Consider the following 22,008-nt stretch of genomic DNA (forward strand, 5'->3'; position numbering starts at 1 on the left):
TCTTTCATTTCTGCTTAAAGAATCTTTTTAACATTTCTTATCTTTTTAGTGTTGATGAACTCCATTGCTTGTCTGGGAAACTCTTACTTCCCTGTCAATTCTGAATGATAACCTTGTTGGATATTCTTAGTTGTGATTTTTCTTTTCAGCACATTGAATAGACCGTGTCACTCCCTTCTGGCCTATAAGATTTTGCTAAAAGAATCCGCTGATAGACTTATACATAACTAGTTTTTTTTTTTGTTGTTGTCTTTAAGATTCTCTCCTTTTTTAACTTTCGATATGTTAATTATCAGCGTGTTGTGTTATGGATCTCTTTGGGGCTCTCTTTGCTTCCTGGATGTGGTTATCTGTTTCCTTTCCTAGGTTAGGGAAGTTTATAGCCATTATTTTTTCAAATAAGTTTTTGCCTCTTTTTTTCTCTTTTTTCCTTCTGGGATCCTTATAATGCAAATATTAGTATATTTGATGTCTTGGAGGTCCCTTAAACTGTCCTTGCTTTTATTTTTATTTTTTAAAGATTTTATTTATTTATTCATGAGACAGAGAGAGAGAAAGAAAGAGAAAGAGAGAGAGGCAGAGACACAGGCAGAGGTAGAAGCAGGCTTCATGCAGGTAGCCTGACACAGGACTCGATCCTGGGTCTCCAGGATCACGCCCTGGGCTGAAGGCAGTGCTAAGTCACCCAGGCTGCACCAGGTGTTCTGATCAGGTGATTTCTACTACCTTGTCTTCCAGGTCACTCTCTGTTCTTAATCATCCAATATGCTTTTGATTCCTGCCTTTTTTATTTCATTTATTGTGTGTTTTAGCTATGGTTGGTACTATTTACACTGTTAAAATTTTCACTTCATCCATTCTTCTCCTGAGTTCAGTGAGCACCTTTATGCTCATTACTTTAAACTGTTTTAGATAGATAACTGCTATTTCATTAAGGTCTTTTTCTGAGGTTGTGTTTTGTTCTTTCATTTAGATTATATTTCTCTGTTTCCTCATTTTGTCTCTTTGTTTGTGTCTATGCATTAGGCAAATGGCTACCTGTCCTAGTCTTAAAGGGGTGGCTTTGTGTAAGAGATGTCCTGGGGGGTCCAGAAGTGCAAATCCCTCCTGATTGCCAGAGCCACATGCTCATGGGTCATTTTTTTGTGTAAGCTGTGTATGCCTCCCTATTATGGGACTCTGCAGTGAGTGAGGCTCTCAGTGGAACACTGCCAGCATTAGCAGATTAGATTGAGAGTTTGAAGATGTCGCCTGCAAGTATCGGCACTAGCAAAGTAGAATGTGGTCTCTAAAATGTCACCCAATACTGTTTCCATCTCTAAAGTATATCTCAGCAGCTGCTTGCCTCTGTGGCAGACACCCCAGGACTAGTGTAGTGAGTGGACACCTTTACCTATGGTTTGGGTACTTTTCCAACTTGCATTTTATCACTGAGTCCTGAGACCAGTGAGTCCTTTAAGAATAGGTATTCTGTTGCCTGTAGCTCTATTGTTTTCCTGGATATAATCTGTTTTCAAAGTCTGGTGTTTTGGGGGCTCATCTCTTTTGTGCAGGATGTAAGGGTTGGAGTTCCTGGTGTTGAGTTCCAACCCTTTACTCCTCAGGGAGAAATTCCATTTTTGAGATTCTTTCCTAACTGCATTGCCATGCCTGGTGTGCCAGGTGTCGGCCTCTGCCACTCCTACTCCTCTTGATGCTGCCTCTTAGTTCCTTCTTGTGGAGTCTCTGTTCATTCAGTTTTCAGGGCTTTTTCTGAGGAGATTATTCCTCATGTAGCTATCTATTTGTTTTGACCACAGGAGGAAGTGAATTCAGGATCCTCTTATGCCACTGTCAGAACCCTTTTCTGAGAAAAAAATTTTTAGCATAGTAATAGAATAGCTGTAAGGCAGAGTTGTAGACTGTCATTCATGTATTTTCTTTTAATAAACATTTACTCAGCACCTCTATGTATCAGGCATTATGATATACCTGGTTCTGGATGAATATTTAAGTACCCTATATGATCAGATATAGAATATTTTTAGAAGATTCTTATATCCATGATACTAATCAGCTTCTCAGATGGGGTAAGCCTGTTTGTATTCTCCACGTGCATCAGGTTAAACTTGAGGGGTGTGTGTGTGTGTGTGTGTGTGTGTGTGTGTCTGTCTGTCCAGGTCATTGGAGTGACTGTTGTATGCAAGGAACCCAGATACTCTAAGAGCTATGAGTTACTAAAGAAGTAGTAGATGACATGATTGGGGATCTCAAGAAATGGAATAAAGTTCAGTTGTTTGGGAAGTAACAATTCTTTTGGCCTCTGAAACTGAGTAGGGCTGGTTTATGTATTGGGTCTCCAGTTTAACCTGATTGAATTTTTTTTAAGATTATTTATTTAAGGACCCCTGGGTGGCTCAGTGGTTGAGCATCTGCCTTCTGCTCAGGGCATGATACCAGGTCTGGGGATCAAATCCCAAATCCGGCTTCTTCATCCTCTGCCTGTATCTCTCCCTTCTGTGTCTCTCATGAGTAAGTAAAATCTTTAAAAATTATCTACTTAAAAAAATAATAAAGATTATTTATTTGAGAGAAAGCACAAGTGGGGGTGTGGTGGAGGACCAGAGGGAAAGAGAGGCAGGAGCCCTAGGCTTGATCCCAAGGACCCCAAGATCGTGACCTGAGCTGAAGACAGATACTTAATTGACTGAGCCACCCAGGTGCTTCTTAACCTGATAGAATTTCAATGAGAAAAAGGAATTTGAGAATATAAGGAAAGTTGTGAAATGTAGTGCATTAAAAATGTCTTAAAGTAGTAACTTAGGATGTTTTTACTATTGATCTTAAATTTATACAGAAATCCAAAATGAGTTTTGGTACGTGGTTTTCTTTGAACATTCAGAATGGAGTGGATGTATGGACATGTTGACTCTTTACTAGCCTTAAAACTTAGGGAGTTTGAGAAAATACACCTTTAGGAAATACCTTAATATTTATCTTCTCATCTTCATCTTTTTTCATCATGTTTTAGGTCAAGGAGGTTGTATTTTATTCTTTATTCCTTAGTCTGGATGATGTCTAAAAATTCTTATAGGCTATTTTTAGGGCAGTTTTGTCCTTTCATTTGATCCTGTTCAATTGATTATATGAATACATGCAATTGTACCCTGAGTTTCCCTATTAAATTGAATATATCGTTATCATTTACCCCCCCCATTTCATGTATCTGAGATTGTTGAATGACTTATAAAATATTGTTCTACAGCATTTAAACTCTTTGCAGAATATTTTATCATATAGGTATATTCTATTGATATTGAGATTTTCTTTAATCTTGTCTTACCCTTTAATGAAATCTTCAGCAGCTAAATTTTGTTCATGTCTGTGATATATTCCTAAAATGGAATTTCTTCATGAAATAATATGTGTAAAAAAAAAGAAATAATATGTGTAAATAGATTTTTATGTTTTCGATGCATACTTCAGATGCAACTCTAGAGAGTTGCCCTTCAGAAAGATTATAAATGTTAGTATAGTTAATCTGATTTATTATTTTGCTAGTATTGAGCTAGGAGTGAGTATAATTTTATAGTTTGGTTTTTTCACTGATTGTATTGTGATCATTATCTCATACCTCTAAAAGTTTTATTTTAATCTTTATAAAATTATTTTTAATTTTTTTGAGATAAAATTCACCATCTTAAAGTATACCATTCATTGGTTTTTAGTATTCACTATATTTTTGTAACCATTACTACTGACTAGTAAAGTTCCAGAACCTTTCTTTCACCCTAAAAAGAAACATGTGCCCATCAGCAGTCATTCCCAGTACTACCTACCTCCTTTCTCTGGCAGCTACCATGATCTCTTTCTGTCTTTTTGGCTATTTTGACAGTTCATGTAAGTGTAATCATACAATATGTGGCTTTTTTATGTCTGGCTTCTTAGCCTAAGGCTTTCAAGCTTCATCCATTGTTTTTGATATAATCTTTTCAGTATCCCTTTTATGCCTGCATTATATTTTATCCTATAATGATACCATAATTTCTTTAGACATTTCTTCCTGTGTTAACAACCACTAGGAATATTAATATATGTATTTTTTATTTATACATTTCAAAGTGTATTATGGTGGATTCCTAAGTGGAAATTTGCTGTGTCAAAGGTTATGACTCTTAATGGTCTTGATTCCCATGGCCAAATTGTTTTCTGCAAAGTTTTTATGAATTTAAACTTCTACCAGGAGGGTAAATAAAATTCTGTCCTCACTTTAGCTTCCTTAATATTTAGAATATTAACAATTTTATTGCTAACTTGATGGTTAAAAAAGACTAAATTGTTTTAAGTTGTATATTTCCATTATTGGTAAAATTCAGCTTTTTTTCATAGGCTTATTAGTCATTTGAATTTCCTCTTGTTTTGAAATTTCTTTTTGTCTTTTTTTCATCTTAGGGTCTTCCTGTTTTCCTTTTCATTGAGCTTTTTATATATCAAGGAAGTTATCAAGTTGCTTTTATTTGTAGAAACTATTTTCACCCGTTTTTAAAATTTTGTTTTATGTTTTTGATATATGGAAATTTTTATCTTTATAGTTGAAATTTTCAATTTAAAATAAAACCTTAAACAGTGAACTCTATTATGCCTTATTATTGTTCATTTTCTTATAAATAGCCGTTTATTCCAACATCATTTAAAAATTAATACATCCAAAAAAAATTAATACATCCTTTTTTTTTTTTTTTTTACTCCCCACCTCCATTTCTCACTGGTGTTTGCTATTATCATGTATTGCATTCATATTCTTAGGAAGCTCTGAATCTTTTTTTTTTTTAAGATTTTATTTATTTATTCATAGAGACACAGCTAGAGAGAGAGGCAGAGACACAGGCAGAGGGAGTAGCAGGCACCATGCAGGGAGCCCCATGTGGGACTGGATCCCAGGTCTCCAGGATCACGCCCTGGGCTGCAGGTGGCGCTAAACCGCTGCGCCACCAGGGCTACCTGAAGCTCTGAATCTTAATTGCCTATTTTGTTTCATTAGTATATTTTTTCCTCCAAGTTCCATTTAATTAGACTGAAATAGGATAGTATATCATTATCTGTACATGTGCCTAGAGGTCAACTAGACTTTTATTAGTAGGTAGGCAAAACTGGGACTCTGTGTATTTGGGGAAACTATTTAAACTTTCCAGGTCTCATTTCTTTATCTTCCAAAGGAGATGATAAAAGCAACCACTCTAAAAAAGATGTTCTAAGGATTAAAGAACTGATTAAATGGATAGTGTCCTGGCACATTTAATAAGTACTTAAGGAATGTTAGCTGTTAAAACAGTGATGATGATTTCATATTACATAGTAATATCTGGTAGAACTCTCTTCAAAATTCTTTTAGTCAAAATTACATATTTAGCTTCTGGATTAACTTTAGATTCCTTTTTTTTCCCCCTTTACTCCATCTCCTCAAAAACCATTCCAGTAGGATTAAAATAAATCTGTAAATTAATTTGGGGGAAAAATGACAATACTACATGTCCCTATCCAGAAACTTGGCATTTCTCTTGATTCCTTCAAATTTTCCTTTTGTTTTTATAGGATTTACTAATAATGTTTCCTTCTTAAAGGTCCTATATGTATTTTTGGTTAAAGCTGTTTTTAGATATTTTATTAGCTAATATTGATGGAATCTTTTTGTATTATTTTAAATGACTTGTTATTGGTAGTTATGTATTCTTTTGGCATCTGTTGGTCTCTTTTTTTCATTCTGCATACAAATGATGAGATATTTAAATGTTTTGCTCTTTTCTGTTTCTTTGCTTATACATTATCTTTTTTTTCTTTCTGAAGATTATGATTGCCATTGTTCTTTTATTGAAATGTTCTTTGGCTCCTTTAACCCCTAACTTTTGTTATTTAGGTAAAAACAGATGACATAGCAAGAATTTACCAGCCTAAGCGTTATGCTTTATCGCCCAAGACAACAATTACACTGGCACATTTACTTGCTGCACGTGAAGATCTGTCTAAGATCATTAGAACAAGTAGTGGCTCCAGCCGAGAGAAGACAGTGTGTGCCATTAATAAGGTTGGTTTTTCTTTCAGTACAGTGGAGAAAGAATTTATAATCTCTTCATTTGATGTTTTTATAGATTTTAATCCATTTTTCTCTTACAATCCGGTAAACTAGAAAAGAGAGTGGTGAAAGTATTTCAGTTCATCCAGGCTGTTATGTTTTGTGTGTGTGTGTGTGTGTGTGTGTGTGTGTGTGTGTTTATTTGAATTTGTGTATTCATAAATCAAACCACAGTTTTATTTGAATTAGAGGAATTAAGAATTTTTTTTTATCAGTAGCTTTAGCAAGAATTATTTGCCTTCTTTCCAGGAATATATTTAATTTTTGTCAGTAAAATCCTGTGGTAGTTGTTTCAAGTAGTGACAAATTCCTTATATCCTTGGTTGGAGACCTGTAGATCTGGATTCACATCCTAGCTCTATCATTTACATGGACGAATCACCTCGGGCAAGTTTACTGAATCTTTTGGATATTCCATTTTCTGATTAAGAGTATGGATTCATTTCTCCCACACTGCTTTTAATTAAGCTCAGAGACTGAATCTTTTACAATAGCAATAGCAGTAATTTAGATTTATCAGTTTTACTGGCGTGTGTTCTATATTTAGAGCACTTTATGACAGACTTTATCACAAAAGAGCAAAAAGTCAGAAGAGATTTTGGCAATTTTAAAACATTGTTACTCACTCATGAAAACAGTGTCCTTGATACAGTCAGTATATCTTGGTAGAGGGATGATTGTACATAAAGTCAACTTGTTAATTATTGCTGTTAGTCACCAGTGTTTGTTCCTTCCTCTTCCATTTTAGATCAACCTCCTCTATCTTTGGAAAGTATTCTGTCTAAAAATACATTATTTAGTATCTTATATCAGGTTATGATCTGGTCTTGCCAGATTAAGAGTTCTACTTTTTAAAATGATATTGCCTATCTCTTTTCAAATTTATAACGTATAATCTCTTTGAAAGCAGTCTTAATCAGTTCTTGGAGTAGCAGCATAGCATATTTATTTGGTGGAGAGGCCAATGAAAATAAAAACCAAAAAGGCTGCTTTTTGCATTTGGTAATTAGGACATTATTGGTGACTTTAAAAGAATGTTTGCATTCTTCAAACACTGCCCCACAGTAAGGAGGATATTGTACTTTTTGTCTTTAATTTATGATGTAAATTACTAAAACATGGTTTTGATTAGAGGATCAATGGAAGTAGAACCCATCTGATTTGTAGGTCATTTTTGTTGTGGCAGTTACCTTCTTTCCTGAAAGAGACTAGCAGGAAGCTAGTCTCCTAGCATCCTTCCTCACCATTGTCTGTGTTTATGGATATATATAAAGTAGCTCCTTTCTACAGCAGGCTGGGGACTTAAACTCCTCCTTGGCTTATCCTTCAAGTATTGTAAAGCATGGTAAAGAGAGCCTATCAAGACTTTATTTTTTGTACAATTATATAGTATCATTACTGAATGCTAGTGGGCTTAAGTTTCGTAAGAAAGGAATAGTTCATTGAGAATCCTTGTATCTCTAGAGTGATACCATGGATTATAATCATTATATTCATCTTTAACATCTCATATCCAAGTGTTACCATATATACTTCATACTTTGTTAAAATAGCACATGTTTAGAAATATAGTCTTTTATTGGATAATCCATGACCAAATGAATGGTAATGGGAAGTCTAGAGTTGTATAAATAGATACAAAGTTAATGAATATAGTTTATGTATACTGAAAATGTTCTGCTAAAAATATTTTAGTATGGTGAGTACTGCATTTGTTACAGAATTTGGTAAACAAATTTAAACAAGAGAAAATTAATAAGCCCTTAAGTCTCAGTAATATTCCCCATATTGTTTTAAAATAATTCCATGTTGTGAGGAATTTGTCATACAACACATTTATATTTTCAGTATTAATTTGTATTGCATGTCTCATACTTTCATGTCCTTAAATATTTGGCTTCGATTTCTTTATTAGAACAGTAAGTTCAATATCAGTTGAATTCTTTATGTAAATTGTAATTTCTAAATATATTAGAAACTGAAAGACAGTGTTTCTTCACACAGGTGCTGATGGGAAGGGTGCCTGACCGAGGAGGACGGCCAAATGAAATTGAACCACCACCCCCTGAAATGCCCCCTTGGCAAAAGAGACAAGAAGGGGGCGGAAGGGGTGGTTGGGGTGGTGGGGGTGGTCGAGGAGGTGGTGGGGGTGGAAGAGGTGGCTGGGGAGGTGGGGGAGGTTGGGGAGGTGGTGGTGGTAGTAGTGGAGGAGGAGGAGGAGGAGGAGGGTGGGGAGGAAGTGGGGGAGGGGGAGGTAGAGGAGGAGGTTTTCAAGGCAGAGGAGATTATGGTGGGAGGGGAGATTATGGTGGAAGAGGAGGGGGCTATGGTGGAAGAGGAGGCTATGGTGGAAGGGGTTATGGAGATCCATATGGAGGAGGTGGTGGTGGATATAGAAGATATTAAAAACTACCAAAATTAGATAGCAGTGCTTACTTCTTGGCAGAGACATTAGGTGTAGTGTTGTAAATAACATACTTGGAATGTCATCTTTGAAGTAAACACCATGTTAGATTCCCTGATACCATTCTTGAATTGGGTTAATATGTGAGAACATTGTTTTATACTACCATTTGATCTCTTAGGCAAAGTGATGATTTTTCCATATTCTGTGTATCCTTGAGCATGTCTTTTTAAAACAAAAAATGAGCAAAAATTATTTTTAAAAATGTAAATATTTATTACCATCAGACTTGGAAAATGGAAAGTATTTTATTGCCATGATTGAATTTAGATTGTTACCTGTATTTTATTCAGGTTTGAAACACATAAATTATCCCACTTGTTATGGAAAGGAATATAGACTATTGTCTCATCTGTATTCCTGTGGCTGTGTTTTGTATTTGATAATTATATTTCATGAAATAGGGAACGGAACTGATCTGATAGGTAGTTGTCATGACTTGTTTTTTTATAGGAGGCAATTCCTCTGACCAGGATTCTGTTAAAGTTCATTAATTGAAGCTCAAGCCTATTTTTTGCTATGTATATTTGATTTATTTTCCAAGTGGATTTGAAATCTGATTTTGTTTAACAAAGCAAAATTAAAGAATGAGGTCAGAATTACTCTAAAGGGATGAGGACAAATAATAATTTTACATGGTGATGTGAAAAATACTCATTTAAACTGGTCTCTTCATCATTTGTGCCATCACTTTAGGTGTTTGGATATCAAAAAGCAGATTAAGCTGTATTGCCCAGGATTAGGACAGTAATTTCCATTTTCAGTCCATCGGAGGTAGAATTGGGGCATCCCTTGGAAATTCTGATTCATAGCTAGATTTTGGAAACAGGGAATGTAGTTGGTGGTTGGAGGAAGTAAAGGTTTGGGATAGAGTTGTGAATTTGAATCATGGCACTAGCCCAGAGGTGCTGTGGGCTGAAATGACCATAGCTCTCAAGGATTGATTTGTCCTCATTTATCAAATGAGGAATATGACACTTGCACTCTTCTCAGATTGTTTCATAAAGATCTAACTACAAGTGCAATTTATTGAGGGCTTGTTGTGAATGGTTTAAGAAGTGGGCTAAGTAATGCATTTTCCTCTTAGTATAGAGAGTTAGATAAGAGAGTCACATATATTTTTTCATTCCCACTGTAAAATGTGTATCCTAGTGTGGGCTCCTGGTTGACACCTGTACGTAACAACTTTCTGTGATCTAGCAAATTCAGCAGATAGAAAGCTGATTATCAGTGGACACACTGTATTTGATATTTGGCAGTTTCATTGTTGTTGTGTTGTTTGCTTTACAGTAAACCCTGAACTGAAATCTAAAACAATGTTAAAACTTTAAAAGTAAATATTGTGTATACTGCAGTCTTTGCCATGTAGTTTTCAAGTAACTCTTCAAAGAAGTTTGTTCAGGATAGGGAAACATACTTTAGGTTATTTGTAAAATAGAATTTAAAAATGTGTTTATATTTAATGAAGATACTTAATTTCATTTGTGATAGTTGGGAAAAAAGGCTTTCCATAATTAAAACATTTTTTTCAATAGCTATGAACTCTGAAAAATAAATAATTTCTAAAAATATGTAATCAAAGACTACTGGAGTATAGTTGCTGACTTAGAAGGGGTTTACAACTACCTTCAACTTTTACCACTAAAGGTTTATGGCAAACAATGGCAGAAACATTAATTTGTCCATTTCTGTAAGATTTCCTTGTATTTTCATAGGAGTGCTGTTGAGTATTGTGCTCACTTTAAATCTTTTTATTTATTTATTCATGAGGCACACACACACAGGGAGGCAGAAACACAGGCAGAGGGAGAAGCAGGCTCCTTGCAGGGAGCCCGATTGTGGGACTTGATCCCAGGACCCTGGGATCATGACCTGAGCCGAAGGCAGACGCTCAGCCACTGAGCCACCCAAGGTGCCCCTGCTCACTTTAAATCTTGTCCAGTTTTATCACTGGCTCCTGGAATCACTTCTATTTACACATTCTTATAAATTTCACTTGAATGAAAAGCAGGATGATTTAGACCCTAACATCTTATTCTTCCCTGGAAGGTAGAATTTTCATGATACTCTTTTTTTAAGTAAAAATATCTTTGGTAGAAGAGTGTGCTGAGCAATATCTAGACTAGCAGTAGGCAGTGTGGGGTTTTGGTATCAATAGCCATAATTTGAAAATGTGTTATAAATTGATTGTGGTACAAATGTAGAGTATGATGAATGGTACTTCACTGCTTCCTACAGTCTAAACCTTTTTATGGACCTCCTCTTCATTCCTTTTTGCCTGGTTCTCAATTTCATTTTTCCCTATTACCTCATTTATCCTCCCCCCGCCCCTTTTTTTCTTCCCTGCCTTGGTCTAGTCTTTGGTATCTTATAGCATCTAAACACACTGAGAGATTCTGGATTAAAGTAAGGAATCTCTCATCTGTACCACGTAAAGAATATGTATCCCCATCCATTTTATGTCAAAAGAAGGTACAATAACCCAGAAAAGATGAGTGACCAGGGAATGTTCTGAGCAACGAGACTATATATGCCTTATAAGGACACACAGTAGAGAAACGGGGGATGGAAGAAAGGAGGCAGTTTAATCTCTTCAGAATCAGGTTGTCAATGTGACTTATTTTGTAAGAAGTGTTAAGAATTGCCAAAATGATAAATATACCCACATCCAAATATAACAGAATGCATCCTGTAGTGGAATTTACCCCACTATTCATTGGTCTGGTTAAACAAAAGTTGGCTGGCAGTTAAGGGAAAGTCTTGACCATCTCTTAATCACTCTAATCATGAACACAAATGAATTGCTCTGGGGGGGTGGGGTCTATATTAGAACTATCCTCTACCAATTTCATGCACAACTCCAAAGTTGTTCTTTACTTGCTAGTTTTCTTAGAACTATGGAATTAAAGACAAAAGCCACAGAGAAATGACCACCTCAAATCTATCTCCTTCATTGTTAAGTATTTATAGACAGTATTTGGGGACCCCTGTAAGTCCTTATGCAATAAGATCGGAAAAGGTTGAATATTTCTGTACTGTTACTTCAAGTTATAAAAAGGTTTAGAAAAACTTACACCGAGTAATTTTTTCCTTTTCCTTCCAGGAAAACCAAGTTAATAGAATAGGGGGAGTGGTGTCAGCTGTGGATTGTAGTAAAAATTCAAGAGAAGCTTCTACATATTCATAACTAGAAGAAACAACACAGCTATGTGGCAGGGATCTGAATTTTTTTTATCATACAAATATTACACAAAGAAAACTTACATTAGATATCAAAAAAAAAAACCCTTTACAATCTGTACACTTGTTTTTTCCTTGCAGTTCTTTTACATTATACATCCTTTAAACAGAAATTCACAAATGGTCAGTAAAAAGGCAAGTTAATTACCAAAGAAAATGAGAAATGACGTTGCTGTTGACAAAACAAGATTTGTCCTTGTTTTGACAGATAAATAGGTGCTCAGAGTCTAGGCTTGCTTGACAAACCAAAAGTTTCCAGAAATATTATTTCTATAGATTCTAATCCCATGTAGTTCAGTGCAAATAATATTATTTAACATACTATTCTTCTTTGGCCCTTGCTGGACTGTAAAAACTTCTAACAAAACTGCTTCCTATCCATTTCAGTGATAAGTTCTGGAATGCTTGAGACCCTCCAGCCATATTGCTTTGACTGATTAAGGAGCTCTAACCTTTGGAATTCTAGGATTACAGATTATGTACACAAGAATTAACTTGGGATCTCTATTTCGGAGGGAGGGAAGGAGAATGAAAAAATTCGTGTTATGTGACTACGCTTATGAAGAAATTGAGCTGTACCACCTTTGGTCTATATCAGAGGGAAAGAATAATAATGAAGAATGTGAATTTTAAAGATTATCAGAAATTAATGTTTGTTACTTACATTATATGGACAAAGTGCTTCACCTGGTGATGGACCAAAGCAGCCTGCTATGGAGATTTCTGAGTTTGGAATTAGGGTAAATTTTTGTGTAAAGCAATTCTTTAAAACACTAACGGAAAGCTACTTACTAGCTTTGTCACTAACAGTACAAGGAGGTGTGCAAATAGGAACTGGTCTTCATCAAAGAAACTTCTTAAATGGTCTGAATCCTCCAAGGAAGTTACACTTTATATATACTTTGTATTCTGATTAAGATTTGGTATTGCTGGCTTTAGGTTTTGAACTTTAATTGTGGAGATTATGTTCTTAGCAATTGGTCAATTTGTGTATGAATTTCAGATCTGCTTGGTACCAAGCTTTCTAAGCATAGAAGGTAAATTCCCCTCAAAAAGAAAATTTCAAGAACTTTTTAGAGAAATCAAGAGTCTGATAAATTTTACAGATCGAGAGTTTGTAAACAGTTGCCCAGACAACTAAATGAGCCCATTTATCATTAACTTTCATTAATAGAAAACTCATAGGACTCGTAATTGTGATTTTGCTAAATAGTACAGTTTACATCGTAAGCAATTTATCTTGTAACAAACTGAGCTTTATATTTGTGGATTTGTGTAAATGACAGAGTTGTTTAATTCACTTTCACATTTTATGAAGGAGGAAACAAAATTCCAAGTCACATGCATACTTGATATTGTATATACATGATATATACACATATATACACTCTCAGGTCTTATTGAAGCCTCTGATCCAGTTAGCTTATTTCTAAATAATATTAATAGTGAAGACAGTATAGCACAAATTCAGTTCAAAATAGTTACTTCAAAAAAAAAAGGATAAAGATGGCACATGAAAAGTTAAATAGACTCTTATCAAAAAGCCATAAATTCCTAATTCTATCCAATATAGATATAGAAGGACAAACATCATGTTTGTAGTTTTTTTTTTTTTTTAAGGTACCTGGCCATTTGTGTATGAGGTGGTATTAGCTATGTTTCCAGATATTTCATTTGCCTACTTAACAGCGGTAAGACTAAAACTGAGTTGACCTGTAATTAGATAATGTCTTGGTCACTTACCCCGCGCCCCCTCCCCCATTCTGTGGCTTCATCTTCAGAAGTTTATTCCTAGGGTAGATATCCTCATGTGAATATGAGCCTAGTGAGGAAGGAGTGGGGAAAAATGTAACTGATGAGATCTGAGGTAGTGAAGTGGGAACCAGATTCGAAAAGAAGGCTGGAAGATAGAGGAAGTAAATCTATTTTTAGAATATATCTTTCCATTGTGAGCAAGCTTTGGATGGAACAAAACAAACCCCTCAGTTCACAGAAAACCCACAGAAGGAAGCAAATAGACTTTCCAGTGATTTTAGTTCTAAGGAAGAAGTAGCTACACAGGCCCCATAGGAGAACCAACCTTGTCGGAAATCTGTAGTCATGTTTTTATCAAGCTGTTGGTGTTATTCCCGGGGGGAAGAAAAAGTCTGGTATGAATGGGAAAGATTTTTGCATTCTGTAGCTTTCCTACCCTTTGATTCAACTGACTAGGAGTCTTTCAAGTAAAAAAAAAAAAAGAAAAAAGAAAAAAATAACTTTAACTTGCTTTTCTTTTTTAAAGTACCCTTTTTAAATAGCTGGACACTCAAAGATTCCCCAGGGGTTTGTGTTACTGGTTTTATTTAAGAGACCTCTGACTTGACACATTGTACTCCTTCAGTTTCTGGGCTAAGAACAGTCACCTTGTTCCATCTAAGACATGATTGCTTCTTGCAAGTTGGAGGGTTTCTATTTTCTTCTGTGCATATTTCAGTTGGATCTTCAGAGCATCATTATCTGCTTTCAGGGTATTTATTTCCTAAAGGGAAAGGAGAATGAGGCATGTTAATAAAGCAGCAATGAATAGCAAATCAGTTACAACATTGGAAGTACTACACTTGATTGGCATTTTCTATTCACTGTGGCTGAGAATTAAAAACTATTTTCAAGACAGTTATTTTGCTCTGAATAGAAAATAACAAGTTAAATACCAAGTAAGCATGTGCAAACAGCAATTAGTTTTTGTTATTGAATTAAAGGTGGCTAGCAGGTGGAATAAACCATTCCCAGACAAGACGTGGATAATAAAACCTTCGGATGCTGCAATAGTGGGAGATCTAAACTTAGCAGAAATAGAGTCTCTGGTTAGGTCTGAGGTATGAAAACAGTGACTACTGTCATACAAAATATTATAGTTTATTTAAGTTTTTTTTTCCCCAAATCACTGAAAACTAATGGACTCCTTTGATAAAGAATTTTATTCTACCCCCTAAACTGGGATTTAATTATCCAATTCTCTGTGGCAGTTGATTTCCAGTCTTCTGAGTTTTAAAAATTGAATTATTTTTGACCTATGACATTGTATAAATTTAAGGTGTACAACATGTTAATTTGATAGGTTGTAATACTGCCATTATAAAGACAATCAGTACCTTTCATTACAGTATTATCCTTTTTAATAACGAATAATTTAAGTTCTGGACTCAGCAGGTTTGAGGATTATAGTACAGGATTATTGTCTATTCATTGTACTATGCATTATATCTTTTAGGCTTATTTACCAGTTGTTTTAAGTTTGTACCCTTAAACACCATCTGTACCCCCCATTCTTCCCTGGTTCCCAGGTTCCCCTGGTAACCACCATTTTAATCTGGTTTTACAACTGTGGCTTTTTAAAATTCCATGTATAAGTGATGTTATACAATACTTATCACTTCTCTACTTAGCATAATGTGCTCAAGGCCCATCCATGTTGCTGCAAATTCCCTTCTCATGGCTGAATGATACTCCACGGTATGGACATTTTTCCTGTGGTATGGACATTGATGAGGTATGGACACTTAGGTTGTTTTGTCTCTTGGCTATTATAAATAATGCAGTAAACATGAGGGTGTATGTATCTTTTTGTGTTAGTATTTAGTTAGTATTTTTGTGTTCTTCAGATAAGTACCCAGAAGTGAAATTGCTGGATAATATGATAGGAACCTCCACACTGTGTTCCATAGTGGCTGCTCTAATTTACATTCTCAGCAACAGGTCAAGAGGGTTCTCTTCAGCACATCTTTGCAAGCACTTGGTATTTTGTTTTCTTGATGGTAGTCATTCTAACAAGTGTGACTTGATAGCTTGTGTTTTGATTTACATTTCCTTGATGATGGGTGATATTGAGCATCTTTTTATGTACTTCTTGGCCATTTGTATGTATTCTTTAGAAAATGTCTCTTTGGTTCTTCTAAACTAAACTGTTGTTATTGGGTTGTGTGAATTCTTTATATAAATTGAATATCAACCCTTTATCAAGTTAATGGTTTGCAAAAATTTTCTCCCATTCTCTATTGCCTTTTCATTTTGTTAATGCTTTTGCTCTGCAAAAGCTTTTAAGTTTGAGGTAGTGTCTGTTTGTTGAAGAGACAGACTATCCTTTTCCCCCTTAGGTGCTCTTGGTGCCCTTATTAAATATTAACTCGCTGTATACGCAAGGTGTAATTCTGGGCTCTCCTTATTCTTCCGTTCGTCTGTGTTAGTTTTTATGCCAGTACTGTACTGATTTTATTACTGTAGCTTTGAGTATAGTTTGAAGTCAGGAAGTATGATATCTCCAGCTTTGTTCTTTCGTAGTTCCATACAAATTTTAGAATTGTTTTTTTCTATTTCTGTGAAGAAGGCCATTGGTATTTTAGTAGTGATTGCATTAAATCTGTAGATGGTTTTGGGTAGTATGGACATTTTAATAGTTCTTCTGATCATGAACATGGGATATCTTCCCATTTGTGTCTTCAGTTTCTTTCAGCAAAGTCTTGTTTTCGGCTCTTACACTTCCTTGGTTAAATGTATTCTGAAGTATTTCATTGCTTTTGGTGCTATTGTGAATAGGATAGTTCTCTTTTTTCCAATATTTCATCCTTAGCATGTAGAAATGCAGCTGATTTCTGTATGTTGATTTCGTAGCCTGCAATTATACTAAAATTTTTGATTAGTTCAGTTTTTCAGTTGTTTTGGTAATTTTATATATACAGACCCATATCGTCTGCAAATAGTGAGTGATACTTTTACCTCTTTCCTGATTTGGATGCTGTTTATTTCTTTGTCTTGCTTAATTGCTTTAGCTAAGATTTCTAGGAGTATGTTGGATAAGAGTGGTGAGAGTCCGCCTCCTTGTGGCTTGTTTCTGATCTTAGAGAAAAAGCTTTAACTTTTTTTTCACTAGTATGTTAGTTAACGGGTTTATCATTTTGGGCTCTTCCTATGTGGAGATATGTTCCTTCTATACCTAGTATGCCTTTTTATTTATTTATTTTAAATCATGAAAGGGTGTTGTACTTTGTCAAATGCCTTTTCTGCCTCTGTGATTTCTTTTTATCTTTCATTTTACTAATGTGATAAATTACATTTATTAATTTGTGTATGTTGACCTGTGCTTGTTGCATCCAAGGGATAAATTCCAGTTGGTCTTGGTGTAAAATCCTTTTTATGTGTTCCTGAATTTACTTTGATAATATATTGTCGAAAATGCTTGCATTTGTATTCATTAGCAACATTGGTCTATAGTTTTGTTGTGTCCTAATCTGGCTCTGGTATCAGGGTAATAATGTTCTTCTCATTGAATAATTTTGTAAGTATTCTCTCAATTTTTGGAGGATTTTGAGAAGAATTTGTGTTAATTCTTTGAATGTTCAGATTTCACCAGTGAAGCCCAGTGTTGGGTGCATATATATTATTAGAACTGTTATAGCTTGTTGATGTATTGATTATCTTATGACCTTTGTTTCTTGTTATTTTTTGCATGAAGTCTATTTTGTTTGATATAAGTATGGCTAGGCCCCGTTTTTCTCTTGGTTTCTATTTGCATGGAATATCCTCTTCCATCTGTTTACTTTGAGCCAATATGTGACTCGTTAGAGCTGAAATGAGTTTCCTGTGGGCAGCATAGAATTGGGTCTTATTTTTTTTTATCTAGCCAGGCTGTGCCTCTTGGTTGGTGAAACCAATCAATTTATAGAGTGACTGTTGTTATGTAAGGACTTACTACAGCCATTTTATTTGCCTTCTGGTTGTTTTGTATCTCCATTTTTTTTCCCTTTGTTCTGTTTACTTTTGTAAAGTATGATTTTGAGCATTTAAAATTTTTTATTTAAATTCAATTTAATACATTGTATTATTATTTTCAGAGGTAGAATTTAGCATCATCAGTTGCATACAACACCCAGTTCTCATTAAATCAAGTGCTCTCCTTTTTTTTTTTTTTTTTTTAAGATTTTATTATTCATGAGATACACAGAGAGAGGCAGAGACATAGGCAGAGGGAGAAGCAGCCTCCCTCCAGGGAACCTGATGTGGGACTCCATCCCAGGACTCCAGGATCATGCCCTGAGCTCAACTGCTGAGGCAGACACTCAACTGCTGAGCCACCCAGGCATCCCTCAGTTGCCCTTCTTAATGCCCATCACCCATTACCCCATCCACCCCACTTTCCCTCCAGCAACCCTGTTTGTTCCCTGTAGTTGAGAGTCTTTAATGGTTTGCCTCCCTCTCTGTTTCCCTCTTATTTTTCCTTCCCTTCCCCTATGTTCATCTGTTTTGTTTCTTAAATTCCACGAGTGAAATCATAAGGTATTTGTCCTTCTCTAACTTATTTCACTTAGCATGATATTCTTTAGTTCCTTCCATGTCGTTGCAAGTGGCAAGATTCCTTTCTTTTTGCTTTGTGATTACCATGTGGCCTTCACATAAAACATCTCATAATTAGAACATCCCTTTTTATCTTGACATTTTATAGGTGAGCAAAGAGAAAGTGCTATCCACTCTTATATTTCTTCCCTTTTATATTTTTGATGTCATAGTTTATCTTTATGCTGTGAATTCACTGAAAAATTATAGTAGCTACAGTTATCTTTAATGCTGTTTTCCTTAGGCCTTTATCCTATAATTAAGAGGTTGAATACACCATTCTAATATAGTTACAGTTTTCTGATTCTGCTTCTCATCATTGTTGAAGTATGGTGTACTTTCATTTGCTTTTATGTCACTAATTAGCATCCTTTCAGTTCAGCTTGAAGACTACTTTCAGCATTTCTTGCAAGGCAGGGTCTAGTGGTGGTGAGCACTTTCAGTTTTCAGTCTGAGAAAGCCTTTATTTGAAAGGTGACTACTGGATGAAGTATTCTTGGCTGGCAGTTTTTGTCTTTTTACACTTTGTCATTTTACTGTCTCTTACCCTATAAAGTTTCTGCTGAGAAACCTGCTGATAGCTAATGAGTTTCCTTTATAGGTTTCTTTTTTTCTCCAGGTTTTAAGATCCTTTCTTTATCAGTGACTTTTGACAGTTGCATTAAAATTGGGTGGTCTGTTAGCTTCTTGGACTTGTATTCTCCAATTTCTTCTCCAGGTTTGGGAAATTCTCAGCTATTATTTCTCTAATTTTCCTTCTATATCTTTCTCATCATATATGATAGCTCTTGTAGGGTTTCTTTACTTTATTTAAAATCTTTGTTCTCTAGCCTCTTCTCAATCATTTCTAAATTCCTGTCCTCTAAGTTGCTAGTTCTTTCCTAATGAGCTTTCAGCTCATTGAATTCTTCAGCTCCAGAATTTATCTGGTTCTTTAAAAATTTGTCTTTTTGGCAAAGAACTTCTGTTCATTAATTTTATTCCTTAGTTCATTCAGTTACTTATGTTGTCTTGCAGCTTGTTGAATCTCATGAATTCATAACAGCTATTATGAATTCTTTATCAGTTAGATCCCAATACTCCATGCCTTTGAGTTTGGTTGCTGGAATTACTTTTTTTGTGATACCATACTACCTTGAGTTTCCTATAGCATGCCTCTGCCATCCTATTTGAAGTAGCACACACCTTTCTTAATTGTTTACTTTGACTGTTACAGTTGGGTAAATTGGCAGTTAAAGTCCTTTTGTTTTTCATAAGGTGGCCACATACCATGGCTTCAGATGGCTGAAGTTTTGGGTTTCTTTTTACCTAAGCTGGCTCTGGTGCTACACTTGGGAGTGTTCGTTTAAAAAGCTGGTGTAGAGTGCTCGCGGCAGAGGTGGATGGCCATATGGGATGATATGGGGGAATCCTTGAGTCGGGGTACTCCCAGAGGTCCATGGGCAAACCTGCTGAATGTGTTCCTCCAGTGCCCTATGTTATTCTTACCTGCCTCGTTCCTCTGTGAGGAAGGAAGCCCGGTGCATTGCGGTGTCATCCTGGGGAGGGAGGCGGACTCCTTTCTCCTAAGCCTCTGCCCCCAAACTCTCCTCGGTCTCACTCCACTCCCATGGTGCACTGACTGGTGGGACGCCCATAACTTCTGTACCTTCCTTTCATGCCTGACCTGGTTTGTCCTCGCCACTGTTGCTCTTGCCTGATTGTGGCAAGATGGAGTGGAGCAGCTCACCAAACTTCCTTGGATCTGAGGCCTAGCCACCTACTTTGCATGCCCAGGAGATTTGTATGTGCCTGTGCTCTACAATGTTTGTTGTAAATAAGAGGGGAGAGTCGAAAGATACAACTCCTGTTGCCATGATGATGTCTCCAGTCCTCTATGAACCCAAGTTCTTACATTATACGTATTGATTACTCCCTCCTTGCAAGTATAGGCAGTTTCTGGGTAGTTTGGATACAATGAATTGTTTCTCGATGGAAATTATCTAGATAGCTGTGTGGTAGGTAAATGTTATGTGATAATTATTCATGATCTAAAGGCAAACCATAGCTTGAAATCCTGACCCTGTATTTCACAGCAGACCAAGTAAGGCACAGTTTAACAGCTAGTTTAAAAAGTATCTGGGATTAGAATCACAAAATCTGTGTCCCCAAAACCAGAGTGCTTGTAAGTTGCTTTTGGCAGTTTCTACTGCTAAAGAGAAAGGGCTTTGGTGTAACCCACATCTGGCCACCTTCTGATTGACTGGATTCTTAAAAACCCTGTGAACAAGAGAATACCTTTCATCCAGAAAATGTTATTTTTTTCATATGATCCTCCTAATATTATGTTCTTTGTTCCAGACACCAAGCCAAGAGTGTCACATGAATTTAGTTTCTATGGGTATGACAGGGAAGGTACAACACTGAGAACGAGGCAGAGAATTCTGAGGCCCTTTTGGGCAATTTCGCTACGTAAGGAATTTTAGCTAGATGGATGTTAGTTTTGTATTTGTACTGCCAGGCTTCCAAAAACACATTCCCTATTTCTAAAACGATTTAAGTTACGTATCATTGGTAGGAAGCCATCTAAGCCAGCCCTCACCCTGAGCCCTGTATTCTAAACAAAAAGAAGTACATCAGTAATTGGCTCTACAGGATTGAGTGTTTGGGCAACTGGCTTTGTCTTTTTTCCTTTCTTAACATCTCTCATTATGCCTTTTTTCAAATTCTCTAACCTTGTGGAACCATGTTCCCAAGCTTTACCTTTTGTTCTTCCTTCTCAGTAAACTTTACCTTTTATAATGCTTCTGTGAGGCACCTTATAATTAGGACATTGTAAACTTAACTCTACCAGGAGCTGTTTATCAGTTTATAGATTATATTCAGCTGTGCATCTGCCCTATACTGTCTAATGTATACAGAAGATCAGCACATTCTCTGATGTGTTGAAGTGTCATTTAGAAAAAAGGGTGTCAGCATGGTAAAGCTGATCAGTAGAAACTTTTTTTTTCCAAGGAGCCCATTGTGAACAGACTTTGAAATGGTCCCTCTATGGCAACAGGGAACCCAGTATATCTTGTTCTACCCATGTAACGTGAGACATCGCTGCCACTGATTCGAAAGAAAGCCAGAAGCCTTTCCTTTCAGCCTGGTCAGAATCTTTCGCTCACATGTTCTTCCCTGGTTTAGCCCCACTTCTCTCAGAGTCTGAAAAAGAAAAGGAAAGTACCTGTTCCAGCTCTTGGTAGGTTGGGAGTCTGAGATGACGGAGATCCTCTTTTGATTTTATGAGGGATTCTTTATTCTCCCACTTGACAAAAGCTCGCTTTCTGACCAAGACGGGGCTGGGGCATGGAGATGTGGGACTGGGAAGCACATACAGAGTATCCTGGGCTGTCTTCCTTGGGGAAGACAGTAGAAAGGGACCAGAAGGACCCTCACTGCCAAGCCAAGGCAGTGATTCCGTCTGGGTGGCCTTATGGGCGACAGTCCTCTTCAGCCGAACTGAAATCTTCTGTGAGGACACTCCCATGAGCATGATGGTCCGATCTTTACTTTCCTCACTGTGTTCTACAGCCTCCCCATTAGGGAATGTGAAAGGTCCTTCCTCAGGTACTGTAGAAAGATACATGACATATTAATACTGTATCTCGGAAAAGCAGAAACTCCCGATTGACACATTAGTTCCAAGTAAAACCTTTCTTAGGGTTATAGGAGTTCCATAGGCCCAAAGTGGATTCCTTTTCAGGCACCCTCTTTAGGGGGTAAAGGGGCTTTACTGGTGAAGCCACGGCCACTGTTGCTAGGCTGCATCTATCCTAGGAAAGAGCATTTTCTACTTGCACAAAAG

The 22,008-nt window shown here is 36.3% G+C and overlaps 2 protein-coding genes across 2 annotated transcripts in view; one reads left to right on the forward strand and one right to left on the reverse strand.

Annotated features, from left to right (window-relative positions):
- FAM98B (family with sequence similarity 98 member B) overlaps positions 1-10,154 on the forward strand; it is a 37,505-nt gene extending 27,351 nt beyond the window's left edge. The window contains exons 7-8 of the mRNA XM_055316753.1: positions 5,894-6,061; positions 8,114-10,154. Of these exons, the coding sequence (XP_055172728.1) occupies positions 5,894-6,061; positions 8,114-8,515 (570 nt within the window). The 3' untranslated portion in view covers positions 8,516-10,154. The remainder of the gene's footprint in view (positions 1-5,893; positions 6,062-8,113) is intronic.
- Positions 10,155-11,139: 985 nt separating this feature from the next.
- RASGRP1 (RAS guanyl releasing protein 1) overlaps positions 11,140-22,008 on the reverse strand; it is a 79,470-nt gene continuing 68,601 nt past the window's right edge. The window contains 3 exon segments of the mRNA XM_055316751.1: positions 11,140-14,226; positions 14,228-14,331; positions 21,388-21,773. Coding sequence (XP_055172726.1) covers positions 14,202-14,226; positions 14,228-14,331; positions 21,388-21,773 — 515 coding nt within the window. The 3' untranslated portion in view covers positions 11,140-14,201.

This window comes from Nyctereutes procyonoides, unplaced genomic scaffold, assembly GCF_905146905.1.
Source record: "Nyctereutes procyonoides isolate TBG_1078 unplaced genomic scaffold, NYPRO_anot_genome, whole genome shotgun sequence".
In the NCBI taxonomy this organism is placed as follows: Eukaryota; Metazoa; Chordata; class Mammalia; order Carnivora; family Canidae; genus Nyctereutes; species Nyctereutes procyonoides.